The following is a 19,128-nucleotide window of genomic DNA, read 5'->3' on the forward strand; positions in this document are numbered from 1 at the left end:
GATTTCTAGAGTGCCGTGCGGTATGGACGACAACACGGCTCCGTGTGGCGTCCTGCGGTCTCAGGGCCGCAGAACCCCACACTCTCACACATACTCGGCTGTGCCACCCTCTCTCCAGCAGCTGCGTGACATGCACGCAGGAAGAAGAGGAAACGACGTGGCGTAACCAAACCCAAAGTTACTGCACCTCTGTGCCTGTTTCCTCATCTGTAAACGGTGGGGTCAGGCTGTGGTGAGTACCAAACCAGCTGATAGCAGTGACGCTTCTACAAGTGATGGGCACACAGGACTGACCGTGAAACCACCACTCAAGTGAGGCTTCAGGACCTCCCAGAACTAGAATTTCAAGCACCCAATTTCGAGAACAGACTCTCCCACAGGCAGCTTTCTTAGGCAGGCTGACGGGGCTGGAGCCAAATCTCTGGTCCACCTCGGGATGGTGAGTGTCAGCGCAGTGCGAAGGCAGTCAGGTCTGTCCCTCCTGACCCAGGAAATCCTACGCCAGTTCACCCAGGAAATGCTCCCAGAAGAGAGGAAGGGGGGAAAGCCATGTGCCCCTGAGGATGTCATGAGAGAGGTACCCGAGGTCAAGGGTGAGAAGTCAGCAACAGCCAGAACAGCCGACCACGGATGAAGGCACAAAGGTGGGAGGTGCTGTGGGTTTCTAGAATGGAGACAGACACCCTCCAGCCATCAATAGGAGAAGACCGCGAAAGGAGAGCTGCGGGGCCTGTGAGGAGACGCCGGACACCGAGTGAGCCCCACAAGGCTGCAGGGACGTACGTGAGCTAACTTCCGGAGTTAACATTGCCTCTAATGTTGCTGTTGACCTTTCAATTAAAAAATTATAAAAGTGTGCTATGTACAGAGACATAAATACTGTTCAGATACGAAGCGCATGTTTGCGTCGAACAATGAAAGACGGAAGCTGGCAACCCACAGGGTGGACGCTGGTCTGGACATCGGGAGGACCCCACTGCCCCCACGGCCACATGAGATGCCCCGCTGTCGCCCCCAAGGGACGAAGTGCAAAATCATGCCTGGCTTAGTGCCCAGCTGCCTGGACAGCTAATGGGGTGAGGGGGCGAGCCAGAGAGGGAGGACAGCCAGCCACAGGGCTGGGCTCTGCCGAGAGGTGCTGTCTTAACTACGCGCTACATGTACGGACAGTGAGACTGTTCCAGCTATTCCAGGCCGGGGGCCCACACTCCCGTCGGGTTGTTGGACTCTCCCCTGGCCTCTCTGGAACCACAAGCCAACCCTCCTCCCACCCCCACCATGGCCCAAGCAGTTCAAGTGGGATTTGGATGGCCACCAGAAGTCCTGGCTCATGCCACAGACCAGGCTCAAGGACCCTCTAGCTGGAGAGACAAGACACTGCCACAGAGAAAAGCCACAGGTCCACGGGCTCCCAAGATGTCCCTGGGCACAAGCTATAACATGTGTGCCTTTTGTTGTCAACTCGGCAAGTCAGAGAGCCCAAATGTCTGACAACTTCTTATAAAGGACAAGGCCGCGCTGTGTCTGAACACACGACAGTGCATGAAACAGCCTCTCAGGACTCAGACATCATTTGCCCAATTGCTAAAGTTTTCAGTTACACAAACATAAGGACGACAGCGCCCTGACCCCAGGGCCCAGCTGCCAGTGAAGCCAGCACCTCCACAATCCCCCCCACTCCTCACGCCCCCCAGGACTTTCTGTGGCATCTCTGGGAAAGCGGCAGTGTGGCTGGGAAGTCACGGGACATGGACCACGGTGCCTGACCCCACGTCTCCCGTGAGAGTCAATGCCTCTCTCTTCTGGCACGGTCTCGTTTCTCCAAAGTTGGTTTAAAAAACAACTCCCTACTAAAAGAGTTCATTTTAACTGGCGCTTCTTTGTGTTTAGCTGGGGAAGCTCACCTCTGCTGCCCAGAAGGGAAGAAACATGGCTCAGATGAGGAAGACCGCGTCCGCAGGGAGCTCACCTGCTGCTCGAACAAGAGTGTGTTCAGGGCCTGCCTGCAAGGCAGGATCATCATGGGGAAGCCCACGGCCACCGACATCATGAAGCCTGCTTGGATCGTCTGGGTCACCAGGTTGGACGGGAAGTGCGTCAGCACATTGCCGGCGATTTTGTCGGTGAAGCTCACATAGCCAAAGAACCCCACCTGCGGGGGACAGAGCAGAGGGCGTGTGGTGGGCCTGCAGCCCTCCACAGCAGACGCCCAGTCACAAACATCCTGCTGGCTAAGAAGGGTAAACACCTCAAGGGGAGGGGCCCACACAGCTTTTCATGAGGACAACAGGGCCCCAAGATAATGGCGCTCCTGTGAGAAGAGGTGGGAGGCAGAGTGCCCACGAGCCCTCACGCAGAGGGCCAGGTCTTAATGAGGTTTGAAACCCGAACCAGGGTGCCATGGGGTGAAGCATGTTTCATGGACGGGGCTGCCCTGGTGGCAGCGATCTGCTCCGACCAGCTGTAAACAGGACAAGAGCTGAAACCAGGTAGTTCAGGAAAACCAGCCACAACCTTCACGTGTTTATAATGTGATGTGCAGTGTAATGAAACAGCAAACCGGAGCATCATGGAGACTACAGGGAGGGGGTATGACAGCGACCCCGGGAGCTGTCACTCACAGTGGGCGGGAGCCTCAGGTCCTTCCCTCCCCACTGTTCTCACTTCTGCACCTGCATGGACACGCCCCTTTCAATAGCGGGTTAGCTGACAGAGGCCGCAGGCAGCGCCATCTGGGAGCTCCTCCTGGGACAGGAGACATGGCAGCCCCAGGGGAAGCAGCTCACAGGACAGCCCTGTACTGGAGCTGTGGAGTGGCTCTGCCCAGGGCCACCGGGCTCTCGGGCGGGACAGGAGCAGAGGGTAGGCCTGCAGTGGAGTCAAGAGCCAGTCCGTGCCAGGGACTGTAGGGAGCTGTAGGGAGGCGGTGGCACGCTGGGCACTGCCACGGTTGACAGCAGGGAGGACAGGAGGGCACCCAGGGTCCTACCATGACGTAGAAGGTGGTGACCACGTTGAGGGAGGAGGCGAATATAGAGCTCATAGTTTTCACGGACGGCTCATCCAGGCTGTCGTAGGTGGGCAGAACCTGGCTGTGAATACAGGCACCTTCACAAAGCCGATCCCAGAGAAAGACACGCCCTCCCAGCTGCCAGCTCCCAGGTCCCCTGCCCAGAGTCCGGCACCTCTCTTCCCACCACATAACAGCCGCGGCCAAGATTTCCCAACATAGGGGAAGGGTACGCGCTTAGAGCCTTCCCCAACCTGCTCCCTGTAAACACGCGACAAGTGCCGCCCAGCGAAAGGCCATTTGTCCCATGGAAGCAGGAGCGTGGCCGCTCCAGGAGGGCTGGGCTGGGCTGCGGCTGGGCTGGGCTGCGGCAGGGCTGCTGTGCTTGCAGGGAAAGCAGGAAGCGGTTCAGGGCACCGCTGTCAAGAGTCTGGAAATGTAAACAAACATGGGCAGGCCTGGAAGCCCGCCCATCTCTGCGCCTCAGTGCAGGCACTCAGAGTCACGTGGAAGGAAACAGAAAAGCGGCTCTGTCCCACGGCCCGGGCCAGGCGTGCAGTGCTGTGGGAGAAGAAGGGATGGATGTGTCCACATGAGCTCTCTTGTGAGAGGCAGAAAGGGGTGGAGGAGATGAGGAGAAGGTGTGAGTGCAGCCCCGGGAGGAGGGAGCTGAGCTGGGGGCGTCCAGACAAGAAGGTAAAGGGTGACACTTTGCACTGGGGGGGAAAGATGGAGACGTGGTCCCAGCGGGGCTCAGACATGGCCCCAAGGCAGCCGTGGCCAGCGGTCATGGTCACGCTGTGCGCAGCCCGGCACAGGCCCCAAGGCACTGGGAGGGGGTGTGTCAGGTCAGAAAATCATCGGCAATAAACAGAGAAGCACAGTATTCTGAGGAGCCAAACCCTAAAACTGCCTTTAAAAAGTGAAATGGAAACGAAGAGGACCCGCTAACTTTACCACAGAGCAAACGACCAAGCAGGTGGGGAGACCTGGCTGGCAGAAGCTGACGCCCATTACCCCACTCGTCACGCTGTCACCTCAGGCCACCCCATGGGCAGGGATGGCCTGAGGACTAGGAGGCCACAGGCCCGGGCCGCCCAGGAACATGGCAGAGGGCCTGTGGGGTAATGGCACCGACGTCTTGCTGACTGGCTCCTCATGCTGGAGCAGGGTCCACACCAGGGAGCCCCAGCGTGGGAGCAGTCAGGTCAGGACTGGGGCTTCCCTCCCCCAGCCACATGCTCGGGGAGGAGCCCCTGCCCAGGGAGCTGTGGGTACAGTGGGAACGGCACTACGCATAGACAATCGTGGAAAGGCCAAGACGCCTCCAATTCTGCCGAGCCCTGGGACCCCTGATGGTGGGAGCCAGAGACCCCACGGCCAACCACCTCAGCACCCCACCGAGCATTCACAGGCCGCCTCGCTAAGCTGGTCCCATGACTCAGCTTACATGAGTTAGACGTAGCCTCCTCCGTGTAGCCCCCGGGCACTATCCTGCCCGACTGCACGGACCCGGCCCCTCTGTGCCTGGCACACCCTTGAGTCCTTGGGGCCACAGGGCCTGGTGTTTCTGCACCACCAGCACGGAGTGACCACGAAAAGTGACCAGAAAGGCCACAGAGCGATGGCAAACCAGGGGCCTGGCTGTCCCTGCAACAAGGAGGCCGGCCAGTCATGCGGACGGGGGCCGGCAGGAGCCCCCACCCACCCTCCTGGCACTCCGTGCAGACGCTGGGGGAGGGAAGCGCTCTGTCTCTGCTCTCGGACAGGGAGGGCAGTGGACGGGCCATGCTGAGCTCCGAGGACCCCTCACCGCTGCTTACTGGGGGGACATGTCGTATCTACAGACAGACGCCCTTTGTGAGCCGCAGATGACAAGCGCTCACAACCCTTCCAGAACCTATGATCTGACCTAAGAACCAAATGAAACTACATAGCCACCACCAAAATAGATTGACCACGGGTTTGTTTTTTAAAAGGCAAACTCAAGACAGACAGGACAACTGGTAACCAGGTGCCTGGTGAGAGAATGTACCTTCTGTCACTGACTGTGTAAAGGGGACACTGGACAGCAAGAGCTGCCCAGACAGACGAGACAAGGGGATATCGGTCTGGCCTCGCATTGGGCGTGAACACAGCAGGACGAACGCATTTCCATCACACTGGTTTACAACTGGCACAGCCATGCCCACCAGGGTGATGGGGGCCTGTCCTGCCAGCCCCTGCCCACCTGTGGGCTTTCCCGCCAGGACCAGGCTGATGCCTCTCTTGAGCCCGTTACCATCCAGGGCGGGCACGAGTCTCTGGCTCGTGTCACTGGTAAGGAAGGTGGCGCTGCTGGAATGACGGAAACAGCCCGATTCGCACTCCCAGAGCTCGGCGTGCCAGGGAGAAGGCCAGCGTGCTCACACACGCACACACACACCCCCAGAGCATCCCAGCAGCAGCCTAAAGTCGGTGTTTGTGCGACTGTCTTCTAAATATTCTCACACAGACAGCTAACGTCTGGCAAAAGGCTCGGGACTGTGGATCAGATGGTTTGGGTTGTTTCGAGCTCCCCACAGCCAGCTCTCCTCGTTGGGGATTTGGCACACGGGTGCTCTCACCAGCAGTGCCAGCAACATGTCTTGGGAAGAAAGTCGATTTCTCTACATAAAATATACATAAACGCAGAGGGGAAAAGGTCACAACTGAACAAGACACGACTCTTCGGTGGCCGGCACTGTCCAGTTAAAGAAAACAGGTGAAAGCCCCTCGTCCAGCATCGGTCCCCCACCCACCCCGGGGCCTCCAGGAACAGGCGGTACTTACGACTGACAGGCGAAGGACATGCCAAAGATGGGGATACAGCGGAAGACACCCTTCCAGCGGATATAGCTGACCTGCTGCAGCCACTGTGCCCTGAAGAGGCCATGCTTGAGCGAGGACAGCACAATCTGTGGGGGGTGGGGGGGAGAAAGAGGCGCTCGGGGACCAGTCAGCAAGAACAGGCAGGGCCCTGCAGGCCGCCGCGGTGGGAGGGAGGCAGGACAGCGTGCAGCGCTTCCCACCCCACCGTGCCCACCCGTTGCCTCAGGTGCCAGTAAGGTCCCCCAAACTGGGTAGGCCCTTCCCTAGCCCTGCGCGGACGTGTTTTAAACGATAAACCCACAAGGCCGGGACGTCTGGAGAGCAGTGGGTCACGGTCCCAGACTGGCACTCACGGCACAGGGACACCGGGAAAGCCCCCGCCCCGTGCTCGGTCTTCCAAGGAAAACACCTGCAGAGACCTCCAGGTTCCATTCCCCAGGAATGATGGTTTCTGACCCTGCCAGAGAGCAGGCATGCGGGGGTCCAGCTCCTGGGCCCCGCTGATCAGCCTCCAAGCTTACGCTCGGTAGGAACTAAATGTTCTGAGCACCAGCTGTACACTGGACCTCCTATCTAGTGGCTCAGAGACGCTCAGAGAAAACCACGTCCCCCAGGAGTCACTGACCTGTGACTCCTGGCCACAGACCCACATAAAGCTCTTCCCCTCACCCTCACTTCCCAGGGAAGGAGCTTTGGGCCCCGGCCCTGCCTGGAGCCTGCATCCACTGGGGCTCGTGGGCACAATTCTCACATCGCCTCCCGGCCTCTTAGCTCCGCTCTCGCCAGCCCCAGAGCAGCGAGGGCCGACACTCACCACGAACATGAACATGGTGTAGAAGAGCAGGGCCATGGCGCTGAAGGACTGGATGGAGGCCATCATGTTGCGCTGCAGGCTCAGCGGGAGCACGATACACAGGGACACCGCGAAGAGCAGGAGCATGCGGAAGGTGCCAGTGACCTGGGGACAGAGCGCGGGGCTGGGCAGGGGCCACCCAGAAGGCCCTGTGCTTCCAGCCCAAGGCCCAGTCCTGGCCCCCGGGCCACAGCGCGGGGCTCAGCTGGCCCTCCTGCCCCCGCAGGTCTGAGACGGGGGCTCTCAGGGGTGTCACATAAGCACCCCGACACACTCCGAGGGTCCTTACCTGAAACCCAAACAGCCGCGCAAAGAAGGTGGACCCCAAGTCGCCAATGACAACGTAGAAGGCAATGCAGGTCCCCAGCATCAGCCCGATCATGCTGCAAAGAAGGAAGTCGTGGTTCCCATGGCGTTCCACAGGAGGCGGCTCACCACGGCTGGAGCCGGGCCCTCAGCTGAGGACCGGGCTTGGGCTGCGCTCGTGGTCCTGGGGAGAGGACGCCGAGCCGGGTCCCCGCTAGACCACTGCTGGCACGTGACGACCCAAAGGCCAAGCTGAATGAAAGAGGGCATTCCACACGTTCAAGCTTACAGGACCTGAGTATGTTCTGCGGGGCCCTGTGTTACTTGGAATGAACGGTGAATAACACCAAACTCTCCTTTATGGGGTTTCATATTCTTCTCTCCATAGGAAGCTCTGAAAGTCCTCTCAGGGGCCACAAAAGTACACTGTGGTGTCGGACAAGTCATAGGACAACCAAAGGCTTTCAGAAAGGGCTGTGCCTCTAAGTTTACAGGTCCCAAATTTTGAAGCCTAATTTTGAAGCCTAAAAGAGCAATCTCCCAGCAATTTTTCATCTCATAAAATTTTACTCCAAAAGGAGAGAAATATGACATTTCCAACTTAATGCTTCCTTTATGCAACAGTATTCGGGGATCGGGCGTGTTAAGTGTCAGGAACCGTATGGAAAGGTTAGCTATGATTGAGCAAGCGCAAGTTTGCTGTGTTCCCGGGTTTTCTATTTTTGCATTTTCCTTAGTAAGACTTAAATAAGGCTTTAACCTTGATGCTAACCATTTTAAGGGTACAATAAATTGAGCTTTCAAATATTTAGTAACATCAGTAAGACACTGTAAGCTATAAACCAATCCACATCTGAAACATATCATTTGTTTTGAAACAATCGCCAAGTTTCTCTTCAGCTACAGGTGAGGGAGAGCAGAGAATCACGAGGCAAAGGGGCACCGCCTACCTGGTCTCCACCAGCATCTTTCCAGCTTTTCCATAGGCGTGAAACGCTAGTGCAAAAGAAAAGAGGGAATGCTCAATCCAACAACATGAGAAGCAAGCACATCAGTAAAAACATTTCTGAGAAAAGCTGTGAAGGGCAATTTGACAAAAAGCTGTTGTTCTGGAGTTTCACGGGTGGGCATAAGGGGAATATATTTTTATTTTGGTCCTGTGATTTTTTTTTTTTCCAGATCCACAATCAATCGACAAATGAAAACTACATAAAACAAGAACAAAGCAAAGGAAGACAAACAGGTTGTTTTTGTTCATTCAGAAAAAAAGAGAAAAGAGAAGAAAAACATCCCTGCAAAGTAACCATTTCCCACCCAGCAGAGCAACCGTGAGGAGGCCCGTGAGGAGGCCCGCCTGGAGTGAAGGTGCCCTGCCTGCGGGCCTGGGCTGGCTAGGGACGGGGCTGAGAGGTGCCCAGGAGGCCCAGTCAGCTTCAGCCCCAGCCCAGTGCACCCAGTTTTCACAGCCCGCACCGGAGGGCCTGGCTAAGGGCATGTATGTTCACTCTGTGGTTTTAGAACATTTAGACAATGCTTTCTAGTATGGCCCTTTGGGATGGGAGGGGACAAGCACTCTCGGGCCTGCCCCTTTTCAAGGTCGACAGTGAAGGAGCCTCGCAGGTAACCAGTGCACCTCACACACCTGACACGTCTCACAGCGGAGAGGAGCCGCCTCTCCCTCATTCCCAACTACAGAATTGCTTCGAGTTGACTCGACAAGGCCCCTCCAGGACCTAACAGTGGCCCAGTACCCCTATATCCCCCACGGTCAGCGGGATGAGGGCAGAAGGACATCCTGTCTCCCAGGAGCAACCAGAACAGGGTGAGTGTGACGGGATGTCCCAGCTTCCGGTCCCGTGTTCCTCCCTCACCCAGGCCAGGACCTTATGGGCAGACTCAGAAAGCAGGATGAACATAGGCCAATGGTACGAATGAGTCCAAAAAGCACCTGTCGTTACTTTCAAATCACTTAGGAAGAGGCACGGCATGCCAGCAGCAAGAAAGCCTGGCATCGGCCCGGCTGCACCGGCGAAAGCTGCAAGGCGAAGGCTTCCGCTGTGGGTCCCCCCAGCCGCCCCAGCCACCTGATCTCTGGGCAGACTCACGCCTCAGGTGCATCTAACAAAGCCCGTTTCCACCACGGAGGAACCTGAACCTGGCACACATCCTTGCACGGGATGCTGACCAAGGGCAAGTGAGAACCTCAAAAACGAAGAACTCCAGAGCAGCCAACAGCCCACGGCCGTGCTATCAGCAAAAGGAAAGCCTCCAAGCCTTCCGGTGCCAACGTCAGGCACACTCCCCAGACACGACAAAAGCCGAGTGTCCTGAACGTGGGTGTGGCAAGCTCCTAGCCATCTCATCCTCCTCGTTCTCCAAAAGGAAGCTCAGCATCTAAACATATTCTAAATGTTCAGGGCACCTGCCAGGGCCAGTTCCGGGCACACCGGCACCCTAGACAGGGGAAACGGAAGGGGCTCTACAAAGTCAGAGGACCAAGCTGGGAGGTAGCACTTCTTCACCCAGAAAGATGCAACTGGTTCCCAGAATGACGACATCCTAGGGGGCAGCCTCCCAGGCATGGCCCATGCTGAGAGGGGCCTGGTGCTGCAGCCCCCGTGTTCTCCCCCTTTCTTTCACTGAGGCCAGCCCCCCACACACACACCCCCCACCACACACACCATTTCAGGTGTCAATCCCTCAGCAGCCTCTAATCCTGAGTCTCAAACACAAAGGTCTGACAGCCCCCTACCCTTAGCCTCCTACCTGGGGTGGCTCTGGGAGGGCGAGGGGCCCTGGTCTGTCCTCCTGCCCCTCTAAGGAGGAACCACAGCACTAGACCAGCCCCCCCAAGGCTGGGCGGCCTCTGTGGGAAAGGACTTTCTGAGCCAGTGCACCTGGGAGTGGACCGAACGCTCCAAGGGCAGCCCTTCCTGCCCAGCCATGACGAGTACTCTGCAGCTAACTGGCCAGGCCATATGGGGACGAGGGGCCGCATGGGGACGAGGGGCCGCATGGGGACGAGGGGCCAGTGGTCTCAATAGTGCTCTGACTGAGTGCAGAGCTGGGACCAGTGTCTCAGAAGGCGCTCTCCAGTCTTTTCTGGGGGAGGCCGGGCGGCAGCCTCCCTGGGCCCCGAGACACTAGTCACTTCTCCTGGGCCACAGCCTGACCCGCAGCTTCGAGGCTGCTGTGACGCAGAGCTGACTCTGAACCCACCTCATTCTGAGCAGGACTCCGGCCTCACTGCCATCTCTCCACCCACCGTCCAAAGCCTCCTGCTTGCCGACACCCAGCAGCAGCAGCAGAGATGGGGTGCATGCAGCAAACCCTGCTACTCAAGTTGCGAGGGTGGCCTCAACCAGCCATCCCAGAGCCAGGCCTTAGATGGCATTTGACTCCCCACTGCCACATGCACAGGCGACAGTGATCATGTGCTGGGTAAACGTAGGGCGGGAGGGTGTACAGCCCCCGGGTGTAAGAAAGCTTGCTTTTATGGCCGTCATTTCCCTAGCAAGCAGCCACGTGTGCAGGTCACACTTCCCAGGACAGGTGGGAAAGCTGCTGTGAACGGGCCTCTGCAGGCCCCACCCTGCCCAGGACTGCGGGCAGCCAGGCGGGCACAGGACTGACAGGCTCGACGCCTTGCCAGGCGCGCTGATCACACCTGAGGGTGCAGAGGTGCGGGCCACACTGTCACCAGTGCGGGCTCTGGCGCGTGGGGCGCTGAAGGTGCCTGACTCGCTGGTATTTCTGTGCTTCTTCAGAAAACGGGATTTAGAAAAGTCTACGTGAAGGCAGGGCACGCAGGGCAAGGGAGCAGCAGGTGCGAAGAGAATGACATTCACAGAAGTAGCCCAGAAGCAGCAAACAAAATACCACAAACACAAACACCACCAAAAAAAAAAATCTGCTGGTGCTGTGATTCCCCAAACAGGCAAAGTCCAGTCTGCAGCAGATGCCACACGCTGCGACCACACACTGACCACACCGTGTGATTGCCAAGGTCACAGTAAGCGACTGAGATGGGCTAGTTGTTCAAGCTCTGCTTGCTGCTCCGGACACTTCCGCACCATCCTGGCACTGTCCCCAGGTCTGGACGGAGGCCTTCTATCCATCTTCTTGCCCCCACAGCTGGCCGATGCCCAAGGACCCAGCAGATGACATGCGCCACGGGATCTGACGACCCAGGCTGTCTGTCCTGGCCTGTGGCACCCAGGTGCAGCAGGCTCTCCTCTCGGGCCACCTCTCTGGCCACAGTGCAAGCGCTCTCGGTGGCATCTCTTACCCAGGAGAAAGGGAGGACGGGGAAAAATGGCGTAGCAATAGCAGGAGCCGGCCCAGGGCTGCTGACCCACACGGGGTAGGGAGAGTCTCAGCCCTTCCTGTCTCAGCTCCTTTCCAAGTGCTGAGTCCCTCCATTTCTGAGAGACGGGCCAAGACCAAGCCAGGACAAAAGGTAGCTGATGCTCAGCCGGGCCCCGGGGACCCTGTGGAAGCCATCTTGTTTGGTGCCAAAGACACAGCGGAAGACCACTGGTGGTTTCGAACTTTTTGTTTCTAGCAATAAGAAGTGGGCTGCGGTCACCCCAACCAGTTAAAAGTAGGAGCCCCAGGCAACCACGTGGAAGGGTGTCCACGGGCAGCTTTCTTTCAGTCTTCCACATGTGTAGCCAAACCGGTTTGCCTTCTCAGGGACTTTCTAAGAATAACAGACAGGCAGCTGTCAAAATCCAGGGCCTCCCTAATCTCGGGTCACCTGCCCTCTTTCAGGCACAGCCAAGCATTTCCTGGGGTGTCGGCCACAGGAACTCCACTGTACAGAGACCCTCAGTGGGGTAGAAAGGATCACCCCAAAGAACCTGGCCATACAGGTGGAGGAAGGGGCAGCCCTGGCACACATTTCATCCCAAGCTAAATGAGCTCTCACCATGGGTCAAGGTTAGCCAGTAAATTTCACTTTCTCCGGTGACTCCAACAACAAGACTCTGACAGCACCATTCTCATCACAGAGGAAGAAGGAAGTGCCCTTCAGTCCTGAGGTCAGAACAAACGCTAGTATCTCGATGCCAATGCAAAGTGGACAGACTGGAAGGAACCAAAAGCCCACACGTGGGTCCTGCAGATGTCTCTGTTTTCTTTGGCCCCTGGAACTCTGCACACCATCTCCCCTCGCTGTGACAGCTGTGAGCTGAGGGCCAGGGAAGGCCTCCTCGGGAGGACCCAGAATCCTGGCCACACACTGGCTGGGGGGTCAAGTGCTTTCATCCGGGGGCCAGGAATTTTCCCCAGACACACACACGCCGGCTCCTGAGACACACATGTTGCTATTTCAACACCCACATTGAATTTCCCAAGAACAAAATGCAGGGCCGCAGGTTCCGCAGAAACAATGTGGTCTTCACAGGGCAGCCCGAGGGCAGCAGGAAAGTGAGGGCCTGGCCCCCGAGCCAAGCTGCCAGAATATTCCACATTGAAAGGAAACACAAAGTGCAGCCTTCTCCCCCTCCACCGGAATCAAAGGAAGAAAGAAAACTAAAGGAAATAAAACTGCAACCAGTAGCATCAGGGAACAGAGAACACCACTGGGCCGACGGGTGACTTGAGCCTGGCGACAAGCCTGCCCAGGGACAGTGTCCTCTGTGACATTAGGGGTGGGGGAGGTAGAGCAAGGCCCTGTTGGGCAGCTCTGGGACTCAGGAGGGATAGACAATAAGCAAGTCCACAGAGGGCTGGGGGCTGCTGGTTCTGCCTGAACGTGGAGGAAGACTCTCGGGTGTATTTGCTTAAAGGAGAACAAGGGCGGGAGGGAGACTTCACCTCAGACCCTTCCTATCACCTCAGTTTTGAAACATGTGATTATAGTAACCATTTTTAAGAATTGCACTAAATTTTAAAATAAGGAAAAGAATTGCTGTTCAAGGAACTCTGTAAAAATACAGTGGAAGAAAAGTGAATAAATAAAGGAGTAAGGCCCCCACCCCTGGACCAGAGCACTGCGCTTCTTACGAAGGTGCTCAGTGAGGTCCAGCCACCACTCTGAGAGCCAGCGTCTCACCCAGGCCAGCATACGTCCTCCGTTTGCTCAGGCTGGCGGATTTCACCAAGAACATACAGGACTGGTGCGTCATCCAAGAGCAGAAAACCAAGAGCAGGGCCCCCAGGACGATGCCACACTGAAAGGTAAAAGAAAACGAGACATTAACAAGGTAAAACTGTCCTGCTGTATGTACCTCACACTGACCAGCACGTCCGTGGTTTCCAAACCCCACCCCCACTTCCCCAGCCTCAGCACTGACGGGGCCATACGCTTTGTCCAGGGACCTAAGATCTGTGCGTGATCCTAAAAGAACACCAGGTTCCGTTTCCTTCCTGGCTGCTCTGGGAGTCTTAATGAACAGCTAGCTGGTGTCTCCCAGTTCTCTGCACACCCCTACAGTGTACCACCTTCTACCACGTGGATCAACAACTATGAATGGTAAAGATATTCTGGAAGGAAAAGATGAACAATGACATTTACACTTTTCTTGTAAGTTAAACAGATACTTACCATCTGACCCAGCAATTGCACTCTAGGTATTTACCCAAGAGAAATAAAAACATGTGTTCATGCAAAAACCTGAATGCCAATGTTTATAGCAAGTTTATCCGTAATCCAAAAACTGAAGAAACAACCCAAATGTCCTACTTGTATCTACTAGAGCTGAACGTACACAAAGCCTAAGATACTGCTCTTTACTCGGAGGGAAATGCCCCACAGAAATGCAGACACAGAGTCAGAGGCCGTGCATATGTGTTCACGGGGCCCCAGGGAGGAAACACCAAATGTGCCCAGCAGAAGCAAAAGAATAAATAAATTGTGCTATGTCCACAAATTGGAAGACTAGCCAGACATTAAAATGAACATACACCATAATTCCATTCTCATGAAGCTAAAAAACAGGCAACACTGATCTTTGGTGTGGGCAGTGCACAGGTGGACCCTTTAGAGATGAGAGAGGTGCGGGCACGGTTATGCTCCTTGGTGTGGGAGTTATTAATAGTTACATGTATTGGCTCACTGTATGAAAATTCATCAAGAGAACAGCTAAAATGTGCACTTTTCTGTACGCACATTATACTTCAATGAAATGTGAAGTTTTTCAACAGTACCAAAATTACTAAAACCAAACAAACGAACAAAAAAAGCCCCAAAACCAAACATTTTTAAGTGACTTGGCTGCCAGACACTAACATTACACATGCAAGTCGTCCGCTTGCCTCCTGCTGTGCTCTGGCCAGGGCCTTCGCTCAGAGGAGATGACGCTGAGACCCCAGGAGCACAGCCCTCCTAACTGTGCCAGGCCCTGGGGACGGTGAACATTTCCAGGTCCTGACTTCTACGCGAGCTTCCACCACTGAGCTATGAGCTCTTCCTGACAAGTCAGTCTGGCCCATGTTTAAATGCCCTGGCAGGGGCCGGTGCCCACCACATGGAAGACACTCAAAGTCTGTGGACAAGCAAATCTCCTGGACCCAAAAGTGTATTTCTCAGGTGTCCACACAGAGCCCTGCCACAGTGGCACATCCCACGCAGGCATGAAGGCTGGCAGCATGGGACTTGCAGATGCACCACGAGCCAAGTGCCCAGGGTGCAGCTGTGCCAGGCAAGTCGCAGTGCAGTCTGGGACACGAAGTCCTTCCAGAAACACCCAGAGCTGGCCACCCACGCTGGGATTCTCAATGCCCAGATACAGATGTTGCCCCAGGGGCAAAAGAAGCCGCCAGCTCAGCTTCCTACAACTGCCTGCGGGGCCTGCATGCTTCTGCCAACACGCTCATCAGCCAAGTGAGAGCAACAACTCACCAGGGAACCCTAAACGCATTTTCACCCAGACAGGCTGCCGCGCTCCAGGTGGAGAATCGAAATCTCCAGGTTGAAAAATATTTTTTTTTTTTGCTATTTTTATCCAAAAGATGCTAAATATGAAAAATGCAAAGTGTCTGTTAATCTAAAATTAAACTACTGGTGACCATTTTCAGTTCCAAACCATCCCATCTACTTCTCCTTTTTCTACCCATTTGGTTTCATCACACAAGACTCCTCTGGCTGACGGGACAGCACCTGCCGCTCCGTGTCCCACCCCGACCCCTCAGGCAGCTCGCGCCCCGTGGGGCTGGGGGCGCAACTGCACCCTTGGCACACAGGAAGCTGAGAGGGGAGTTGCTAGGAAATCAGTTACGCGACTGGATGATTCCAGCAGCCAACAACCTCCGTTTCCTAAAGGACCGAATGCCTGTTTATTTGTGGATTATTTAAACCGAAGCCAAACGAATCCACCCCTTAGAAATGGTGACTTCCTTTCCTGCGGTATTTAATGTTGGCATGATATCAATTTTTTAACATTTCAGATTTTTTCAATTGAGGTAATAGTTGCACATCGCAAAATACAAAGACCTTCAGTGCCTTTGCCACCTGGCAAAGTCTGCCATCCCTTTGCAAGCAGCGCCCCCACCTAGTTCCAAGGCCCGGGGGCGCTGACTGAGTGTGTGCCTCTGAAGGGTCAGAGTTTTTCACCAATGACAATAAAGAAAAGTAGCACTGACTCCTCGGGTCACTGTCCGTTTGGGGGAGATCGCTTTGCTTTGCTCCACTTTGCGCTTCCGTCTTAAGTTACGATATAATTGCGCGGAGTCGCTGACAGCGCCGAGACTGCGCGGGCTTTTCACGTGTCGGACGCCTCCCGCAGGCCCCGAGGGGGGCCGCGGAGCCGCCTCCACCCGCCCCGGCTCCCGCCCACCGGCTGAGCAGCGGGCCGGGGGCGAGGTGAGCCCGCGGCGGCCAGGGCGCCGCGCACTGCGCGCTGGACTCACCTGTTTGAAGCAGAAGGGCATGGTGAGTACACTGACCCCTACGATGCTGTTCACTATGTTCATGATCAGCCCCCAGTTGGAGGCGGCGGCCGCGGTCATAGCGCGGGGCCTGGGGCCCGGGAGTCCGGGTGCGAGGCGCCTGGTCGACAGCGGGGCGCGAGGCCCTGAGCGGGACGGTGGGCTGCCTGGAGGAGGCGGCCTCGCGGGAAGACGGCGGGGGCGGTCAACCTCCAGACCCCGCCAGGCCCGCGGCCTCCTCAAGGCATCGTCCCCCGTTCACTCCCGCCGCCGCCTCCGCGTCCCTGTGCCCAAACCCGGAAGAGTGCCAGATGCCAACCAGGCACTCCTCAGCCTAGCATCGCGGCCGCCCCGCACGGACACTTCCGCCTTCCGTGGGTTCCTCTGCCCGGAAGTGACGGCACGTGGGCGGGGCCTGCGGGGGCGGGGTAGGGCCTGGCGGGGAGGGGCGGGGCTAGGAGGGGCGGGGCCAATGAGAGGGGCGGGGCGCCCGTCTCACTGGGCCACTGCATCCCACCTTGCAGGGCTGGAGAACTAGGGACTCCCCCTGCAGAGCCCCCGTCCGGAAGGGCAGTGGAGGGCAGGAAGGAAAGGCTGTCGCCGCGCCTTGCGGAGAGCGGGGTTTCAGGGAAGGCAACCCTACAGCATCCACATTTATTTACAAAAGCATTGGCTGGCCCAGTTTGGCCCAAGGCCCAAAGGCTGTGGACCCCTGTTCTACGTTGTCACCAGTAACTGGTATCATCAATTTGGCCAATCCAGGGAATAGACTGGAATTTCATTGTGGTTTTAATTTGTTCTCCGTAATTACAAATGGCGTCAATCTGCTTGCATTTGTATTGTCCATTCCCATTTCCTCTGTGAAACGCTCATTCATTCTTGCCCGTTTTTCTAATTAGCTGTTTGTGTCTTGTTCGTACAAATTTTGAGTTCTTTCTATGTGATGATGACTAACCCTGTGTCCCTCAGTTTGGGTTTGTCTGACGTCTCTCCTCACTGTATTCGTTTTTTCATTGTCCTAACAAATCACCTTAAACTTAGCTTAACCAACAGTTGGCAGAATTCAGTTCCTTCTGGCGGTAGGACCAAGGCCCCCGTTTTCTGGCCAATTGTAAACTGAGGGCCATTCGCAGCTTCTAGAGGCCACTGTGTTCCCTGGCACATGGCCTCCTCCCCCACCTTTAATACCAGCAATGCAGGGGAGGGCGGAGGGCGTCAACTCCTCACATCGCACCTCTGGGACCCAGCTGGCAAAGTTCTCCAGTTTTAAGGGTTCGTGTGATTCAGTTGAACCCATCCAGATAATCTAGCATGACTCAAGGTCTGTAACCTTAATCACATCTGCAAAGGCCCTTTGGCCACGTAAGGTAGCATGTTCACAGGCTCTGGGGACTAAGGGGGGGCACATCTTTGGGGAGGGCGTATTCTGCCTACCATAATCGTGATGACATTCACGTTACGTTTCTTTAGCAGTAATATCACAGAAGCAAGGCATGTCTTCACTGAATCCCGTCAGGTGCTGCTCGATTTTGGTTTGTCCCATTACCAATGATTTGTCTTTGTCACTTGACTGGATAGGTTTCTCCACCGTGAAGTTACCTCTTTCTCCTTTGTAATGGAGGAGTGCTCTGTGGGGAGGTACTTTGAAACTAAATATCCCAGTCCTTGTCAAACTTTCAATTTATTAATTCATTTGTATCAGTGTGGCTCCCGCTTTCCTCTGTTATTCAATGGGTAGTAATCCATTACTGTCATTACTTGTTTTGATGCTCCAATTGTCCAGGATTTGGAGGTGAGCGCCCCTTCAGCGGGCGCCTGTGTCCTGTGATGTGGCTCCTGGGTTCTCTGAGCACTTCCTTGCTTTCTTGATCCACAAGACGTTGCCAGCTCGTCTTGTACTTTTCCTGGATTCAGTCATTTTTCCAAGGAGCCCTGGCTTCTTCTGGTGGACAATAGGAATAGAAACCAAGATCTGGGCCCCAGGTGTGCCCACAGCTGTTGGGGTGCCACTGACCCTGGGTCTGGCGATGGACAGAACTAGAAGACACGTGTGTGTACACACACTCACACCTACATTTCTTCCTAAGTCTATCTAAATATACCAAAAGCCATGAGTACACACCAACACCCCCAAATAGTCCTGGGGGGCCAGGGCCAGGGCGTTCATCCTGCTGTCCTTCCCTTCATAATCTCTAACTCCCTAGCTGGTGCTCAAAAGCAGCTGTGCCAGGGACTTTCCCAGAGCCCAGGCTATTGGTAACCCCTAGGGGCTCAGGTTTTGGGAGGAGGTCAGGAGGGCCGCTCATGGTCACCTGGGGTGGGGGTGGGGGGCTTTACACTTGTCACCCCTGCCTCCAGAGGCTTCTGGCTAGACCTGGGCAGACATGAGAACCTCCATTGGCAAAAGCACAGACCAACCATCCAGTCCTCCAGTGTCCCCCACCCAGCCCTGAGTCCCTGGGAACTGTGAAGATGAGAATCCTGGAAGGCAGGTAGGCCCTGTCCACTCCAGAGGCCAGGCCAGCCCTGAAGGAGACCAGTGGACAGCTGGACCAAGGGTAGGACCAGCACCCCCCCCCCAGTGGCTCAGAAGGCCTGCCAAGCTCCAGATCCTTCAGATCAGAGGCCCCAATGCCCATGAGCCATCCAGAAGGGTCCTATAGAGGGGTGAAAGGGAAATCAGGAAGTGGAAAGGGAACCAGGCCCTGCCTGGTCGAGGAAGCACAGCCTTTGATGATGGAACCTCCAGGGCTCTCATCTCCAGGAGCAAATTCTAGAACTGGAGGGCACCTGGGGCCTGGGGGCATCTGCCTCTATTCATAGCTTCCATGTCCTCTGGCGCTTTCTAGCTGGCACCACTCCCTCCCCATGTCCTGGTGGCCTCTGTCCCCAGGACAATGTTTGCTGTGGTTGAGGGTCAGAGGCCACAATGACTCTCACGAGCCCCCCGGTGACTAGGGAGAGGTGGCCCCTCCAGACTGCTCAGGGGCCTGAGGCCATCATTCCAGGTGTCTCCCCCAGGTCATCATGAGAGGAGAGAAGGTGGCACAGAGGGGCAGGCCTGGTCAGGACAGAGCCAAGGGTCTGGGGGTTCCCACCTGCCTCACTCCCCACCACCCTTCTCAGCAGGGGTTCACTGCCCATCTGAACATGGATTCAACAAGGTTTCCTGACAGACTGGCCAAGGGGCATGGGGCCGAGGGAAGAGACTGCCTTCTCCATCAACGATTCTTAGCAC

General features: G+C 56.1%; 1 protein-coding gene across 3 annotated transcripts in view; it reads right to left on the reverse strand.

Annotated features, from left to right (window-relative positions):
* Window positions 1-16,270, reverse strand: part of SLC38A10 (solute carrier family 38 member 10) — a 38,385-nt gene extending 22,115 nt beyond the window's left edge. For 2 of the 3 annotated variants that reach the window (XM_081030020.1, XM_081030019.1), the window contains exons 1-8: window positions 15,873-16,270; window positions 13,078-13,195; window positions 7,970-8,015; window positions 7,003-7,096; window positions 6,675-6,818; window positions 5,822-5,946; window positions 2,990-3,092; window positions 1,970-2,152 (exon numbers count right to left, since the gene is read on the reverse strand). In XM_081030020.1, the coding sequence (XP_080886146.1) occupies window positions 1,970-2,152; window positions 2,990-3,092; window positions 5,822-5,946; window positions 6,675-6,818; window positions 7,003-7,096; window positions 7,970-8,015; window positions 13,078-13,195; window positions 15,873-15,971 (912 nt within the window). In that variant the 5' untranslated portion in view covers window positions 15,972-16,270. Of the gene's footprint in view, window positions 1-1,969; window positions 2,153-2,989; window positions 3,093-5,821; window positions 5,947-6,674; window positions 6,819-7,002; window positions 7,272-7,969; window positions 8,016-13,077; window positions 13,196-15,872 lie in introns of all 3 variants that reach the window. The other variant, XM_081030021.1, reaches the window with a different exon arrangement.
* Window positions 16,271-19,128: the final 2,858 nt, after the last annotated feature.

Source organism: Rhinolophus hipposideros (assembly GCF_964194185.1).
Source record: "Rhinolophus hipposideros genome assembly, chromosome: 20".
NCBI classification, from domain to species: domain Eukaryota; kingdom Metazoa; phylum Chordata; class Mammalia; order Chiroptera; family Rhinolophidae; genus Rhinolophus; species Rhinolophus hipposideros.